The sequence below is a fragment of the Electrona antarctica genome (genome assembly GCF_951216825.1).
Source record: "Electrona antarctica genome assembly, chromosome: 18".
In the NCBI taxonomy this organism is placed as follows: domain Eukaryota; kingdom Metazoa; phylum Chordata; class Actinopteri; order Myctophiformes; family Myctophidae; genus Electrona; species Electrona antarctica.
The window spans coordinates 31,777,581-31,793,951 of record NC_136799.1 but is presented as its reverse complement, the minus strand read 5'-3'; the positions used below and the strand labels follow the sequence as shown (position 1 = coordinate 31,793,951).

The 16,371-nt window shown below is 44.1% G+C and overlaps 2 protein-coding genes across 2 annotated transcripts in view; one reads left to right on the top strand and one right to left on the bottom strand.

Moving 5' to 3' along the window:
* mboat2a (membrane bound O-acyltransferase domain containing 2a) overlaps nt 1–16,371 on the top strand; it is an 80,553-nt gene that overhangs the window by 22,515 nt on the left and 41,667 nt on the right. The window contains exon 2 of the mRNA XM_079528517.1: nt 9,358–9,503. Coding sequence (XP_079384643.1) covers nt 9,358–9,503 — 146 coding nt within the window. The remainder of the gene's footprint in view (nt 1–9,357; nt 9,504–16,371) is intronic.
* LOC306942627 (trifunctional enzyme subunit beta, mitochondrial-like) lies at nt 3,859–5,559 on the bottom strand (the record flags this gene model as incomplete). The annotated part of the gene is made up of 1 exon (XM_079528635.1): nt 3,859–5,559. The coding sequence occupies one exon, from the start codon at nt 5,557–5,559 to the stop codon at nt 3,859–3,861; it is 1,701 nt and encodes a 566-aa protein (XP_079384761.1).

Sequence of the window (16,371 nt, the reverse complement as noted above, 5' to 3'; positions counted from 1 at the left end):
ATTCATGCGAGCGGCGGAAGTCGAATGTAACATAGCTCTAAATGCAACGCATTAGAGCTGACCTGTAGCTATGAGCTACACACAACCTCACTTCTCGCCCTCAGGGTGTCTTACTGGTGATATTAATGAGTGTATTTGTAGTCGAGAGAAGTGATAAAAGAGATTTTGATGGTATGGCCAACAACAAAAAGAAGTGGTGTTTTCAGTAAACCAAAGTTCATTTTCACATTCAACATTGCATCAGCTACCTCTGAGTTCAACTTTTCAAAGTTTATCATAATAATAAGTTGTACCACAGTACTGTACTGTACGGTACTGTAACTCTGAATAAACAAAGGAACTACTTCAACATGTTGATCAATTTCATATTCTGCTATAAACAGTCAGCAACTGCAATTCACTGCAATCAAGTAAATGGGTCAATGAGATGAATACAAAATGAAAATGTTCTGTGGAGGATGCTGTTAGACCCAACATACATTTTTCATGCAGCTCTTGCCACTGTTTTGGTGCCAATCTATTCTAGTCTCCAATTTTGTAAAGTAAGTTTAATTATTTTTCATAATACATACAAAAGGGATATTAGTCAACAGTCTGTCTATTCTGTGTCTGGTTAAACGCTTAGTTCAAAAAAAGCCAATTCACCATACAAATTTTTCCAGTCATAGCCAGATGGTAATGATTTAGCTTAATGCTGAGCTCACAGCTCTGCCAAACATTGGCTCCTGCCTTGAACAATACTATTCGCCTATCACACCCTCCCAGAAGGTTACCAGGAATTCTTTCCCTACAAAGCTGTAGGGAATGTGCAATATCTAGGGAGGGGCTGGTTTCAATCTGTTAACACTCAGCCTTCATTCCAAACAAAAGAGATAGGTCCAGATGACCCAACCTCTTCCACTTGTAATAAGTAGCTAGATACTTTCATACAGTACATGGGATGTTTTGTTTCACTGACTGAACAACTTCACTGTAATCCTCCCAACAAGATGTTTTCTGACAACAGTGGATATGTGCAGTCAAAGCAGTAAAGCATTTCTAGATGAAAGGAAGTGACTTGTCACTTTATGGGAGGTATGGTCCTGCTCCTGAAGAGATAAGAAGATAAGATAAGAGCTTTATTGATCCTGCTGGGGAAATTCAAGCCAAAGACGGTACACCTGTTAAAACCAGATTACAGGGCAAGGGGAAAAGTACTGTAGATAGATGCAGCATGATGGAGAGACTTACTGTACTTATGCTAGGATCCTCCAATTAAGAAATGATTGTAGGCTATTGTTATACATGGTGTCCTTCAACCATGTAATGTTGGATTCATCTGTGGCTTAACATTATGATGTCCAGCCAGCCAGCCAGCCATGAAATCCAGTCAGTCAGTTGACCTGACATTAGTTTGTAGACTCCACACAGTCCACAGTGCAGCTTACAGAACTCAAAGTGTGAAATGACATCTACAGCGTGAAATGACACCCAGAGCTGTGGGTCATGTAAACACTATTTGAAATGGGGTTTGCAGGTAAGGGGGGGAAGCAGAGGAGGCCTCTTACGTTCCCTAATGTCCCAAAGCCAGCGAGGACAAAGAGGCTTTACACTATTAAGCAGAAAACTATTTGAAGCGTGACTTTCTTTTTGATTACCGGCATACAGTATGGCTACGTCCTTAGTCCATGGTGTATTGACAAAATCCTATCCTCTCTATCTGATTGGTTTAATGTAACCTTACCAACCTCTCTGGTGGCTGCTGTAGCTCAGGAGGTACAGTAGAGTGGTCGTTTGAGAAATGGAAGTTTCCTGGTTAGATCCCTGGCTTTGTTGAAGTGTCTTTGAGCAAGACACTGAACCCCCAACTGTCCCCAACCAATATAGGTGGGGTAACCGGAACAGTGGGCCCGTGACAACACTACCTGTACTGTAGGTATTTATTACTTGCGCAAGCAGAGCGCGTAAGTACTGCGATCGGCTGGGTATGTATGTCGGTGTTGTCCACCGGCCAATAAGGGACCACCATTCTTGAAGTCATAACTAAGGTACGTTTGGTGATCTGCGGGGTATGTACAGTATGTATGTATGTCGGGGTAAGTATGGTGGTCCCTTATTGGCTGTTGACGGTGACGTAACTAAGGTACGTTTCCAGGTTGGTATATAAGGTCAATAACGGGTCTAAAGGATTTAGAACAGCAGTTGTAATAGACACTAGTTAGTAGTAGTACTTGCGTGCTCTACTTGTGTGCACGGCGCAAGTTGGCACCTTGACAGATTGCATTTCTAGTTTTGATTTTACATTTGATTTTATTATATTTACAATTGTTTACAATACAAATACATAATAATCCTAAATTACAGTACATTTTAGGCCCACTATTTATACACATTTACAGTATATCAAAATTGTCGAATGGGAGGCAGGGCAGCTAGGCCACGTCACTCATTATCATAAACAAACCCGATACGCCCATATAGGCCATGTCCGTATGACTTGGACATAACCATAATGTGTGTGTGTGTGTGTGTGTGTGGGTGGGGGGGGGGGGTGTAGTGTGCGTGTGTGTGTATGCATTAAACATGCAGTGGTGTAAACGGATAGTTGTGGGTTCTCAGATTGATGTCTCTACACATTTACACCCATTGTTAACCTGATCTACCGGTGTATACAAAGACACCTGGCCATTGCACTCTCTGCGCTACAACATCCTGGGTAGTACAAAGTGTGTACAAATCATTTCACTGATTTGTAAAATACACGTTTCGATGATTTAAACTTGTACACTTTCAGACCACGTCGCATCACACAGGCTTGTTGGGGTCTTAAATGCTTATGTCTGCAGGTGCATTGGATGCATTGCATTCAGGCTATGTGATATTTCTTTATTCTGATCTGCTAATCAGTGTTGATGATGGTCTGAGGACCATAATGTCCACTCTGTGTCACTTTATTTTCACCATGTCACTTTTTGCAGCTTTGGAAGTAAAGACTATTTTTGAGGGGTGCCCCTCCAATGGATGGCTTTTGAATATTAAGTAAATTCTATGGACTTTTTAATGTTTGTTTAACGCACTTATGACTTAAATTGTTTGCCAGCCAAGTCTATGGACTTTAATGTTTGTTTAGGGCACTAAATGACGACCTAAGACGTGTGGCCGATATAAATACACTTGACATGAGTGATTGGTGAGGGGCGCTAGTCCCTCCTACAGTATATTCTCGTCTTGTAACACAAACATTAAATTCCCATTGACGATGAATGGAGAGTTTACAATACATCATATGTGGACGAGCAAATCGGCTATTTTCGTCCTACACAAAGATTCAATTCCCATTGACAATGAATGGAGAATAATGATGTACGATGATAAGAGCGCCCCTCACTTCACAGAGCCTCAGTTTCCATCGTTCAGTATGCGAGCCCCTTCTTTTTGAGGGGCGCTAAAAGTCTGGCTTTCAAACATGATGTCATGTGGCAGCCAAGTCTTTTAATGCCCCCCAAAAATGCAGTATTGCCCCCGTGACGTCATGTGTTTATTTTGTTGTTTTTGAGCGGCGCTAGCCCCTCCTATGCTCAGCTTTGTGTGTCTGTCTACCACATTTGTGATGATTTGATTGGCTGAGCATGGAATATGATGTATGACGATAGGAGTGCCCCTCACTTCACACAAGTGTGATTATTATTTTTGAGTGGTGCAAAACACTCCCAACAACTGGCTTTGTACCCGTGTACCCGTGTTTGTTCGTACCAAACGAGCATGGTTGCTATGGTTAGTGTGTGACGTCACTGCACCACTCAGTTCACACGGGTGTGATTTATTTTTTTAGAACTGCCCCTGGAGGCCCCCCATACCATACATGTTGTTTTCAGTCCTTCACTGAGGGTAGGCCTCGATCAGCATGGCATGGCCCTGCCCTCCTGCGGCGCACGCTGCCACCAGGCCATACTGCCCGCCTTCCGCCTGCAGCCGCTGAGCCACGGTGGTGACCAGCCGGCAGCCTGTGGCCCCGAACGGGTGACCCAGGGACAGGGACCCTCCCCACAGGTTGAACCTCTCCATGGGCGGAGAGCCCAGCTTAGACGTCCTGCCCATGTACGTCCGGGCGAACCAGTCCGAGTCCATGGCCTTGAGGTTGGCCAGGATCTGCGCCGCGAACGCCTCGTGGAACTCGAAGACGTCGATGTCGGCCACGGTCAGCCCGGCACGCTCCAGCAGCGTGGGCGTGGCGTAGGCGGGCCCCAGCAGCAGCTGGTCCCTGGGGTCCTGGGCCACGAACACGTAGTCTCTGAGGTAGGCCAAGGGCCGGTAGCCCATGGCCAGTGCCTTCTCCTCGGACATGACCAGCACGGCCGAGGCGCCGTCGCTCAGGAAAGAGGAGTTGGCGGCGGTCACCGTGCCGTGGGGTTTGACGAAGGCCGGCTTCAGCTTGGCCATCTGCTCCAAGGAGGTCGGCCGGATGCCGTTGTCCTGGGAGACGATGTGGTGACTGCCCGGCACCTGGAAGGACATGACGTCCCGCAGCAGCCCGGCGTCCTGGGCCTCCTTGGCGAAGCAGTGCGAGCGCAGGGCGAACTCGTCCTGCTCGACCCGCGACACGGCGAAAGCGGCGGCCAGGCGGTCGGCGCTGTGGCCCATGATCTCCCCCGTGGAGAACTCGGCCACGGCGGGCAGCTCCGGCGACAGGTGTGCCGGGCGGATGCCACCAATCAGGCTGAGCCTCTGGCCCAGCGTCTTGGCCCGGCTGAGCGACAGCATGGTCCTCCGCATGGCGCGGCTGTGGCGGATGGGCACGTCGGACATGAACTCGACGCCGCCCGCCACCACAGCGTCGCACTGGCCTGCCGCAACCAGCCCGACGGCCGTGGTAATGGCCATGTTGGACGAGATGCAGGCCATGGTGACGGTGTGCGCCGGGGTCCTGTCGGACAGTCCGGCTCCCAGCGCCGCCTCCCTCGCCACGTTGCTGGTCTTCACCTCCTGGATGACCGTCCCATAGACCACGTGGTCCACGGCGTCCAGAGGCAGGCCGGTCCTCTGCAGCAGACCCAGCAGAGACGCTCTGGCCAGGTCGTGAGGCATTAAGTCGGCGTACGCCGTTCCGGACAGTAGGAAGGGCGTGCGGACCCCTTCCACCAGGACGACATTCCTCACCCCGGGCCGCGCCAGCGTCTTCTTGCTCTGGCCGGTCCGAGCTGTGGTGCTGGCGGAGCCAGTCTGTAGCTGAGCTGTGGTGCTGGCGGAGCCAGTCTGGAGCCGAGCTGTGGTGCTGGCGGAGCCAGTCTGGAGCCGAGCTGTGGTGCTGGCGGAGCCAGTCTGGAGCCGAGCTGTGGTGCTGGCGGAGCCAGTCTGGAGCTGAGCTGTGGTGCTGTCGGAGCCAGTCTGGAGCTGAGCTGTGGTGCTGGCGGAGCCAGTCTGGAGCCGAGCTGTGGTGCTGGCGGAGCCAGTCTGGAGCCGAGCTGTGGTGCTGGCGGAGCCAGTCTGGAGCTGAGCTGTGGTGCTGGCGGAGCGAGTCGCCAGGCTGACCGGTCCGTTGCTGCTATTACTCCGCAACACTTTCAGCAGCATGGAAGCCATTTGACCCTTTTCTTTAAGTCTACATCAACGCTGCTTCCATTTAAATAGTTATTTTAATAAGACTGAATTATCATTGTTTTAAAATGAAACTGCCCAAATTTGGTGTTCTGGTGTCAGAGATGCATCATAGATGGCTGATGTCACAGGCTGGGTCTCATGAAGTCAGAGATCCACAGCAGCACTGTTCCCATGTGGACCACGTGATTAGCGAATGGGCCTGTCTGTTTCTCTGACTGTCTGTCTTTTCAGAGGTCCAAACCTCTGGACCGATGTTGTTTTTCACACGTTACATGTTAACATTCGTGGTTTACAATGACGAATAGTGTAGGGGCGGGGGTCTGATGGATCCTTGACACTGAGGCGCATTGGCCATCACCTCTTAGATGTCTGTTCTTATTGGCCGGACATGCAGATGAAATGACACAACAAGCTCTGACACACACACACACACACACACACACACACACACCCCGGCCCATTGGATAACTGTGCTCTCCAGGAAAGCTCCTGACCGTGGCTTGTACGGAGCAGTCATTTAAAGCTTAACCGCCTGGAATCAAACCATTATACGGGTGATAGGTTTTGAAATCCTAACTGACACTGACATACTGTACATTCGCTTTGCAGTTTGCAGCTCTGGTCTGTGCAACTACGGAAACGGTCTGTGCTCCAATCGATAAAAATAGTAAATGCACCCTTAAGTCCTTCTAAAGCAATTAAGCCTACTCTATATAATCCTATACACTGACTCTTTTGGAAAAATGAACGCAAATGGATACAAATGGCTGGTTCAGACCCACCTAGGCTGCTAATGCAGCCTGACAGCCTGTCTGTCACGGGTTTGTATCCAGATCCCAACGACCTTTGGTTTGTGTCACTCTCACTCCCCATCTCTCACCCCATTTCCTGTCAGTCTACTGTCGTATAAATAAAAGCATACCCCTCCCCCCCCTCATACATATGACCAGATGCTGTTCTGGTTCTGGAGTAGACAGGCTCTAGGCAGGACCTGCGCACTGACCAGTGAATAGAAACCAGGCTATCCGCAGCCAAGATGCAAAGTTCCATTCAAAATATCAGAAGGAGAGGGTAGGGTGCACTGCAGTCTCACATTATGGACTGAGCATACAGTACTGGTCATCAAAAGAGCCACGCTTCCTGTTTAATAGGGCGAGTCTATTGCCTGGATTAAAGACTCTTTGTCTGGTTGGCTTTAGAACATTAGGGGGATCATGAAAACAACTGACACTAACCCAGCTATTCCTAGTCCCATCTGTATAAAATGTTTCAACCCAAAAGTGAGCTCTTCTGTAACTTTACAGTAATATAATTAATGTCAGCTGTTGTGTTTGTTTAGTTTATTTAGGATCCCCATTAGCTGTTGCACCTGGCAACAGCTATTCTTCCTGGGGTCCTCACAGAATAATATACATACAAAAAAACATTACAACATTACAGATGTCACAAAAGAAAACAAAAAAACAAAAAAAGTAAATACATTAAAGCATAACTACGGTTAGTGCATTCACTCTAGATTACATTAACTGGTATATTGACATAAACAGAATTACAATTTCGCCATATATATAAGAAAATCCTTCAGTCTTTTCTTAAAGTGCCTTTTACCCTTAATTTCTGTGATGCATACTGGTAGAGAGTTCCAGAAAGTCATTGCCCTGTACATGACTGTATTCTTCATTGCATCAGTTCTTGGCTTAGGCACTGTAAATCGACCCATTGCAACATGTCTGGTATTATGTCTGTCTATCACTGGTATAATGAATATTTTTATATAAGCATTTTGTTTTTTTATTTGAACAAATGTTCCTAAAAAATCCAGCCAGACTAGCAGCTAATCTCTGCTCCACCAACAGCCATGACAGCTTCTGATGATGTGAGAGAGAGAGAGAGAGAGTGCTGTGTGGTAACAATGGTTTCAGATGATAGAGAGCCCACACCCAGTATCAGGAAAACACTTATGTCAGGCACACTTGTGTAATCTTGGATTTTAATGATTCACAGAGGGCAGACAGTTGACATGTCTTTTCAATCAGTTTTACAATATAATGGCGTCTTAATTGGTGAAATATGAGATATACTGTACAGTAGGTGAGAGGTGCATGTATATTAAGTACTGTGTGTGTGCACTGCACACATGTATTTGTAATCCACAGTAATACTGTAAGGAAATACTTCACTTTGACAGTGTGTGATGCATATCACATATTGCACACCTCATGCAACAGGACCCCATGCAGACCATCATCAACGGGCAATGAAACCTACGATGATTTTGTGTCTCGTTTTCAGGTTAAAAAAATATAGCTAGTTGCATTCATATAGGCTGCATAAGACTGACCTTATGTAAGCGCCACAGCTGCAGCTAATACAAATGATAATTGGTGTGTTGACCCAGGTAGGATGCGTCAGACTTCGGTGCTTTATTACCCATCCACTAAAATCCACATCATGTCATTTCATGTGCTTGTTCTAACCCAGGGTCAGTTATTTTGCAACACCTCTGGTACACAGGTGAATTGTTTAACTCATTCTGTGCTAAAACGACATTCAACGACTTTTATTATAAGTCCTGGAGGACCACATTGAACGAGCTATTTAGACGTTTAGAAGAAATGCCACTCTAAATATTTCAAATCGTCCTCATGGTGTCGCTATAACAGGCCAATTTCTGTTTTCACCTATAACTGCACCGATCTGTGTACAACTTTGTACTATGCACACTCCCTAGAGGCCAAGGAAAAACCCTGCTTTTTCCACATCTGCCTGTTATAGCGGCATCATGAGGCCAATCTTTCCCTAACACATTGCTTTATATTACTCTTACAGATTGTATCCATACATCACGCAAATCGGTATACACTACCTCTAGTCTATAGTCATGTGTTCAACACAGATCTGTTTAATTTTTCATATATTACTCCTATACTACAAATTTTGTCAAAACATCACAAACGCTATTATCCTGGTGAAGACCTGTGCCCACATTTTTACCCGTGTCCAGTGGTGGAAAGTAACTAAGTACATTTACTCATCTACTGTACTTAAGTACAATGTTGAGTTATTTTAGATTTTGTAGATTTTGATTATCATTACAAAACTCTGCCATTTGAAAATAGCCGATCTACCAGCTCACAGATCTTCTTTTAAAAGATTTGAATACATTTTATACATAATGATACCTTGTGAAACGGGACATTCTGTATAATGAGTACTTTTACTTTTGGTACTATTGGCCTGGGCCATGGCTCAGTGGTCCAGGCACCTTGGCTGGCAATCCAGTCTGGCAGTGTGCCGCGGGTTCGACTCCCGATCCCGACGGCCTCTACTGCATGTCTTCCCCCCCATCTCTCTCTCCCCATTTCCTGTCAGCCTACTGTCTGTCCCTCCATAAAAATATAAAATAAAGGCGAAAGCCACAAAATAATAATAATAATATTTTGATGCCAATACGATTGTATTGGCATCAAGTAACTCAAGTAAAATTGGATTACTGGACTTTTACTTGTAACAGAGTATGTCTACATTGCAGTATTGATACTTTTACTTGGGTAAGAAATGTGTGTACTTTTTCCACCACTGCCTGTGTATCCTGGGCTTTTCTCTTCCTCTATCTCCATCTTCCTCTCTTGTCACCAAAAGAAGGGAAATTCAGTTTGCAGCTTCACCCAGCTTCCGCTCAGCTACGGCCGCCCGGCCACATAATGCAGTAAATGGCGCTGTCCCTCTACAAATGTACTGAAACATAATCTGACCATTTTCTGATGGTGTTGTGTGCAGGTGAATTTTGTGGTGTGCCAGCTGTTTGCCCTGCTGACGGCAGTGTGGTTCCGGCTCTACCTGCACCCCAGTAAGACCAGTCCCTTCATCAGACATGTGGTGGCCACTCTGTTGGGATTCTACCTGGCTCTCTTCTGCTTCGGCTGGTGAGTGGCTCTTCTCTTTGCTCTGTCGCTCCCTCTGAGTCTGGCCTTCAGTCTAGGGCTCCAACCATCTATTATTTTCTTAGCGATTATTCTATAATAATAATTATCGAGATGTACGGTACCGTTTGTTCAATAATTAGATTTTTTTGTGTAGACCAAAGGTATCCTTCCTCCAAGTTGTACAGCTTGTCAAGGTGTAAGTTGCAAACTTGAAAAGAAAAGAAGGGAATCCAAGGCACTCCGTCTTTATAGTTTATTTGATGATGATCAAGGCAAATAAATAGATCATCTTTTTTCACATCTAATTCATTTATTTTAATAGTGTACGAAAATATCAAATCTACAAGCTCGCAGTGTGCCACGATGCGACTAGTCGTGATGTGTTGAATTTGTAGTTGGCCGTTTTCGCTATTCACTTTTAATAAAACTTTTAATAACATTCCCATCCCCAAAATGTGATTTTTTTATTTTTAGTCTTTAATCGATTCAATGGATTAGTTCTGTTGCACTTCTACTTGAATCCCTACAGTTGGAGGCCATCGATATTGTCCTTTTCTTTTTGCTGAGGTTTGCGTGATCTGCGCAAAAGGACAGTTAACCCATTTTGGGCAGGAATCCCTTTTGGTGTTTTAAACATTATGTTATAATTTAGCTATTGAAAAATAGCAGATCTACAAGCTCATAGCGCGCCACCGAGTGGCGTGCTACGAGCTTGTAGGTCTGCTATTTTTGAAAAATCGTGAAAATATCTATTTCAGAAAACTGGAGGATTTAGAAGGATTTTTTAAAATGTTGAGGTCAGGCCTAAATGGGTCAAATGATAAGGGACAATATCGGTGGCACCCAACTGTAGCTTCTTCCATCTTCCTACACTGTAATCTTCTACTTGAATCCCTAGCTTCTTCCATCTTCCTACACTGTAATATCCTGAGTTTTAAACAATTAGAAAAGACTGACATCAGTCATGGTGACTGAGAACTTTAATCTATAGCGACTTCATAGACTGGCCTCTAAGTACTCTAATACTAGTACTAACACTGTACTAACAAGTACTCTAGCGACTGGATTTTATGTTGAAATTCTTCCTTACACTTTCAGAGTTAAAGGAAGAGTTAAATTAAAGAGCATTTATTACAATTGATTGATTGATAGAGTTGTTTAGTTCGGACACTGTTAACACACCAAACGCCCAGGGTTATTTAATCCATTAAATCAGAGCGCCCAGCGATTTATAGCAGCGGAGCACATTTAGCGACGGACCAGGCGCTATCCCAGATGTAGCTGAAGTAGCTTGATGTAGCCAAAACACTCCTGAGGCGTTCAACGTCAACGGGACGTATGATTAATTCTAACGCGACTAGCGACGGGACCGCAGGGGGCCGTCTAACACAAAATCTTTGCTTAGAATTGGACGGAATGATTTAGATCAAGAGTTATTCACGTTTTAAGATTTTCGGTCTCATCGGCTAAAAATAAACATTTTCGATGACATCCCACCGGGAAAATTGAATGTTGCGCAACAGACTCCACAGCCTGTGGAGCCTTGTGATCGGTTTTGATATCAATAAATCTCCGTCCTTTTATCAATCTCCGTCCTGAGCGCTGGGCGTTACTAATTGATTGAACTCCATCCTTGCCGCTCGGGGTGTTAAAAGACAAAGAATACATAAAATAAATAATACATTTAAAATAATATAATACAAATACCTGTAGCATTAGAGTGCTCAATCGTGCATAGGATGAAATGGGTCAAACTAGCAACGTTCTATTGCTTAAATTGTACATTTTGAGTTGATGATCGGAAGCATCTAAAACTGTCCACACTGGCAATTTCGGAAACAAGCTACGTTTACTTTTGATCCTAGATTACTGAAGCCTACACTGTATGCATTTGTGTTCATCTTGGTTTCTGTAAGTCGCTCTGGATATACATTGCTAAAGGCCTAAATTGTAAATTGAAAGCGTCTGTTGACGAAAATGCTCAGGGTGTACACTTTTGCGTGACTGGCGTCAGGTCGAAAGTTGTAGGGAAGCGCTGAAGCCGACTGAGCTCGTTTGAACCGTCGGATAGGAGTAGGCTAGAGGAGAGAGAGGACTCGGAGTCCTTTATAATATAAAGGTATGTAAAGTCCAGCTGAAGTGAAGATATTCTAAAGGGTTTGACTTTTTTTTTCACCTTGATGGTGTGGAGAGATGTAGCAGTAACCTTTTCACACCTTTTAACCGTCAGTCTGTAGTAGTTTGGTTGATGTGGGGACAGCTTTAAACCAAATGCTAAACCGGTTGGCTGAACGTAGAACATAGGTGTAGTACAATGATATTACCTAAACAATCATTTGTGTCAAACAATCAAACAATCGTGTTAATTGTTTAGGAAACACAGCCCTAATGTGGGGGAGTTCCTTTCACGCTGTTTCACAAATCACAGATTGGGACTTGGCCTAACACATATTTCAGCCGAGATTAGTTTTTGCTTTAATAAGTGCGCCAGCCATCTATGGCATCAGTACTATGACAGCGGCACAAAAGCTACACATAGATTGGCCAATCTTCTTCCCTATTACCCTTTTTGTTATTCAGAAGTCTGATATCGGTTAAAAAAAAAGAGATTATAAATCTTTGAGAAATAAGCACATTGAAGCGAGCTGTATTCTACACGGCAACAGCACACACACGCACGCAGGCACGCCTTTACTCAGCACTAGCCACGTTGTACTACTGTACAAAAAGAAAATAATGCTGCTACTTATTCATCCCTGTGGATGACTTATTACTTAGCCTATTATTACTTGCACATTCATTTTCCAATTATTGTATTACATTTGTTTTATTACAGTATGTGTCTGTGCCTTGTAATGCTCCCCAGACCTGCGGTTTAACTTGCAATTGCAGTAGTTAAATTATTAGGAGCTTTTCTTTAGTATCCTTTGTCCTTGTGTTTTTAATCTTTTGTTGTTTTGTTTTGTATTTGTATACTATTTGCCCACAATGTACTAGTATGATAGAAACTGTATTTTGATCCTCTGTGTCCTCTATATATATATATATATATGTACGTATGTCAGAATTGAAGTTGAGTTCTCCTTGATAGATGGAACTACTTGAGTCCTACAGTATGTATTTAGTTGTGTGGTACAAGTACAAGCTCACAACCTTGTAGATGTGCTATTTTTGAAAGAATATAAATCAATTAAGATGTGCCCCAAAAAAAGGAACGCAAGGGTTAATGTGGTTAGCGCCTAATATTATATCTCCAGTGAAGAAAATTGTATACAGTATATTTCTGTCTTTTGATGGACTTTCTGACCTCAAAAAAGTATTTTAGTCTCTACCTATGCTGGTCTCTCTCTGTCTCACATGCGTCCAACTCTATTGTCTTGTCTTTTATAGTTCTCTCCACCTCTGCTCTCCCCACCATCCATCTCCCAGTACCAACGCCCCCTCTCTCTCCCTCCTTTCCTCACCTCTCCCTCGCCCTGTCATCTTCTACCTTAACCTCACTCATCCTTGCCAAGGTAAATGGATCAATAGTGGAGGGTAATTGATATCCAACTAGAAAGCTATTGCTCTGTAATAGACAACTTGCTATAATACGTCTGGCAGAGTGTGTGTGTGTGTGTGTGTGTGTGTGTGTGTGTGTGTGTGTGTGTGTGTGTGTGTGTGTGTGTGTGTGTGTGTGTGTGTGTGTGTGTGTGTGTGTGTGTGTGTGTGTGTGTGTGTGTGTGTGTGTGTGTGTGTGTGTGTGTGTGTGTGTGTGTGTGTGTGTGTGTGTGTGTGTGTGTGTGTGTGTGTGTGTGTGTGTGTGTGTGTGTGTGTGTGTTATTCAATTCAAAGGGCTTTATTGGCATGAAGAAAACATACCTTTACATTGCCAAAGCACAATACTGTGTATACACATAGAGTGTGCGCGAAACATTAGCCAGCCAGTCAACTGGCTGGCTAATGCTACCTGGCCGGATCAGAGGCCGATCTATCTGATCTCCATCGCACATCATGGCACAGCTTTAGTTGGCTGCGGACAGATCAAATTATTTGTTGTGGCTGGCGATAGCGATGTTGTCATTCTTACAATGGTGTCACAACGTGTAGCATTTTACTATAAAGTGGAGAGTGGCTGTTCAGAGCACATGGTTGGAACTTCATTTAGCCAACTGGATGGTGCTAATCAGTCTAAGGCAAACCCCATTCTCCTAATGAGAAACACTATTTATCCCCTCCATTTTACCAAGGCATGTAAACCTCTTTGTTTAATTGGACTTCAGAATCGATATGCAAACTTTTATGTCCACACAAGTGGCCCAGTGGATTTTATCTCCCACAGTAACTTCCACAGTATGATGAGCCCATATAAATACTTGGAGCAGACAACATCTCACAGTGCCAGCATATGGTCATATTTATTGTACTTGGCTGGGTGTTCTTGGCCTGGGTGTTTTCTTTTTCTTCTTTTTTACACCATACCCTGCTATGTAAATGATACAGCAATTGTAGGAATAAAAAGCAAAGATTATCGGTTAAATTAGAGATTGAGCGTGATGATCATTATGATGTATTGGGTAATGTCAGGGAAGCACTACACGTATGTGTGTGTGTATATTGAGCCAAAAGGAATTGTCAGTCAAAGTTGCATAACGGTCACTTGGTTTTCATGCAGCGGTGCATGTGCAAGGTATAAATGCAAGCATGGATATATGTATACACGTGCTTCATATGCACGCCTTCATGTATATTGTTGTATACGGATTACACACGTGCACCGGCTGCAGCCTTAGGGGGGCCCTCTAGCTAGCAGACGCTGCACATGGCTGGCTCATTTTAGGACCTTCCATGTTATGCATACCGAGGCTTACACACACAGTAACAGACTTACACAGTAAAATCCTTTTTTTTTTTCGTTTTTTCTCCGAGGCTTTACTGTGTATTTCTATGTATCTGCATCATCATCATCATCATCATAATCATCATCATCATATCATCATCATCAGAGAGACCAGATGTTGTTTATATATCTCCATATTCGGAGGTCATTTCAACTTCACCGCACAACATGCAAACAAACGGCACATTTCCATTGCAGCTTCAAGGTCCTCTACTGCAGCGGTTCCCAAACGTTTTAGCTCATGACCCAAAAAGAGAAATTAGCAGGTCTACAAGCGCACAGCGCATCGCGCCACATTGTGAGCTTGTAGATCAGCTATTTTCACTACTTACTGAAAAGAAATCATTGAATTTGGTGGAAATTCTCTCTAAAAAGAAATACAAAACTAAAAATCATTGAATTTGTTTTTAATGTTTGCTTTTTTGGGAATGTTTTTTGAAAATGTTTTGAAATGACAATAATAAAAAAGGAAATGTAGGAAACAAAAAATAAAGGGACCCATAAACATGTGTCCGCGACTCACAAATGGGTCTCGACCCACAATATAATTGGCAGTGCATGTTCCCGTCTCCTCACCTCTGCTCTCTCTCTCTCTCTCTCTCTCTCTCTCTCTCTCATATTCATTGTTGCATTATTAACACTTGAGCTGCCATTGGCTTGCCCGCCCCATTTCCCCACTGTCCTCCTCCTCTCTCCCCTTGCCCACTCTGCTTGCTTAACACAGTGTGGCATCTTCCCTCCTGGAGGGTTTGATGTCAGACCATCACACACTGGGCCCTCCTCAAAGACCCATCTGGAAGCTGCTTACCCCTGCTGCACAATTTTGTGTGTGTGTGTGTGTGTGTGTGGCTGTGCGTGTGCGCTAGCGCGAGTCAGGGCAGGTCATCTTAGTGCTTGATCGTGTCACGCCTCGGGGTGCAAATGCACGTGAACACACACACACACAGACACACACAGACACACACAGACAGACGCATACCTAGCCCTTGCTGTCAGGATTCGGTATGTGGAATCTCTAGAATATGAAGAAGCCTTGTGATGGTAATGTGTCTGCGGGGGTGAGGGCAGGTCACACTGTATCCCGTGAGTGACAATGACACATTACTGATGGTAACAAACATCCCACATGACATGGCTGATCGCATGACTGGGGGGGTTTCTAAAGCTCCTTCCTAATCCTGCTTCCTCATGACATGATGGAGATGAATGAATGTGTGTGTGAGGTGTCTCATCTAAAACTTCATTCCACCATTTTGAGAAATATGACCATTTCTGAGTTATGACAGCACTGCGGTAAAACACCTGCCTGGTATGCAAGTGACACTTTTTATTAGCTTCATATTGACCATACATACAGTATTGTTTATTTCAGAATCTGGTATTAATTGTGGAATTAAAGAGTTATTAACTTATTATTTTCCTTTTTTTTAGAAGAAGAATGAGCATTACATAATTATTCTTCATGAATTCAGTGTTTTGGAATGCAATGCAGCATATATCATCAACGAGACATTTCCAAATTGCTTCACACCAGAGCATTAAGACACATTATAAAAGGAAATTTGAATACAAATGCAACCTTTATTTATACTCTTTCGTACAACACTGTTGCGCACCAAAAAAGTACAAGCATGTCCCATTACGACACATTGGGAGCTCTTTGTTGTAAGCTGCAATTTTCTCTGCGCAACACCATCATACGATGAAGTATAAATGATCAGGCTTAATGTGTCTGTTAGGGGTGTGTGTGTGTGTGTTTGTTAGGAACATACCATTGCTGTCTGGTGGAAACCTATGTCCAAAACTGTTAATACTGTCGCGATGTGACACGTTTTGAGCTTATAGATCGGCTATTTTTGCTACTCTAGTACAAGACATTGTGGTATGACGGGGATTCATTTACCCCGAAACCTAAAAAGTTAAAATATGCAGATAAGCGGTTTCTGCCCGGCGGCAACGATAACGGAGTTCTACAGTGTTAAGCGACAC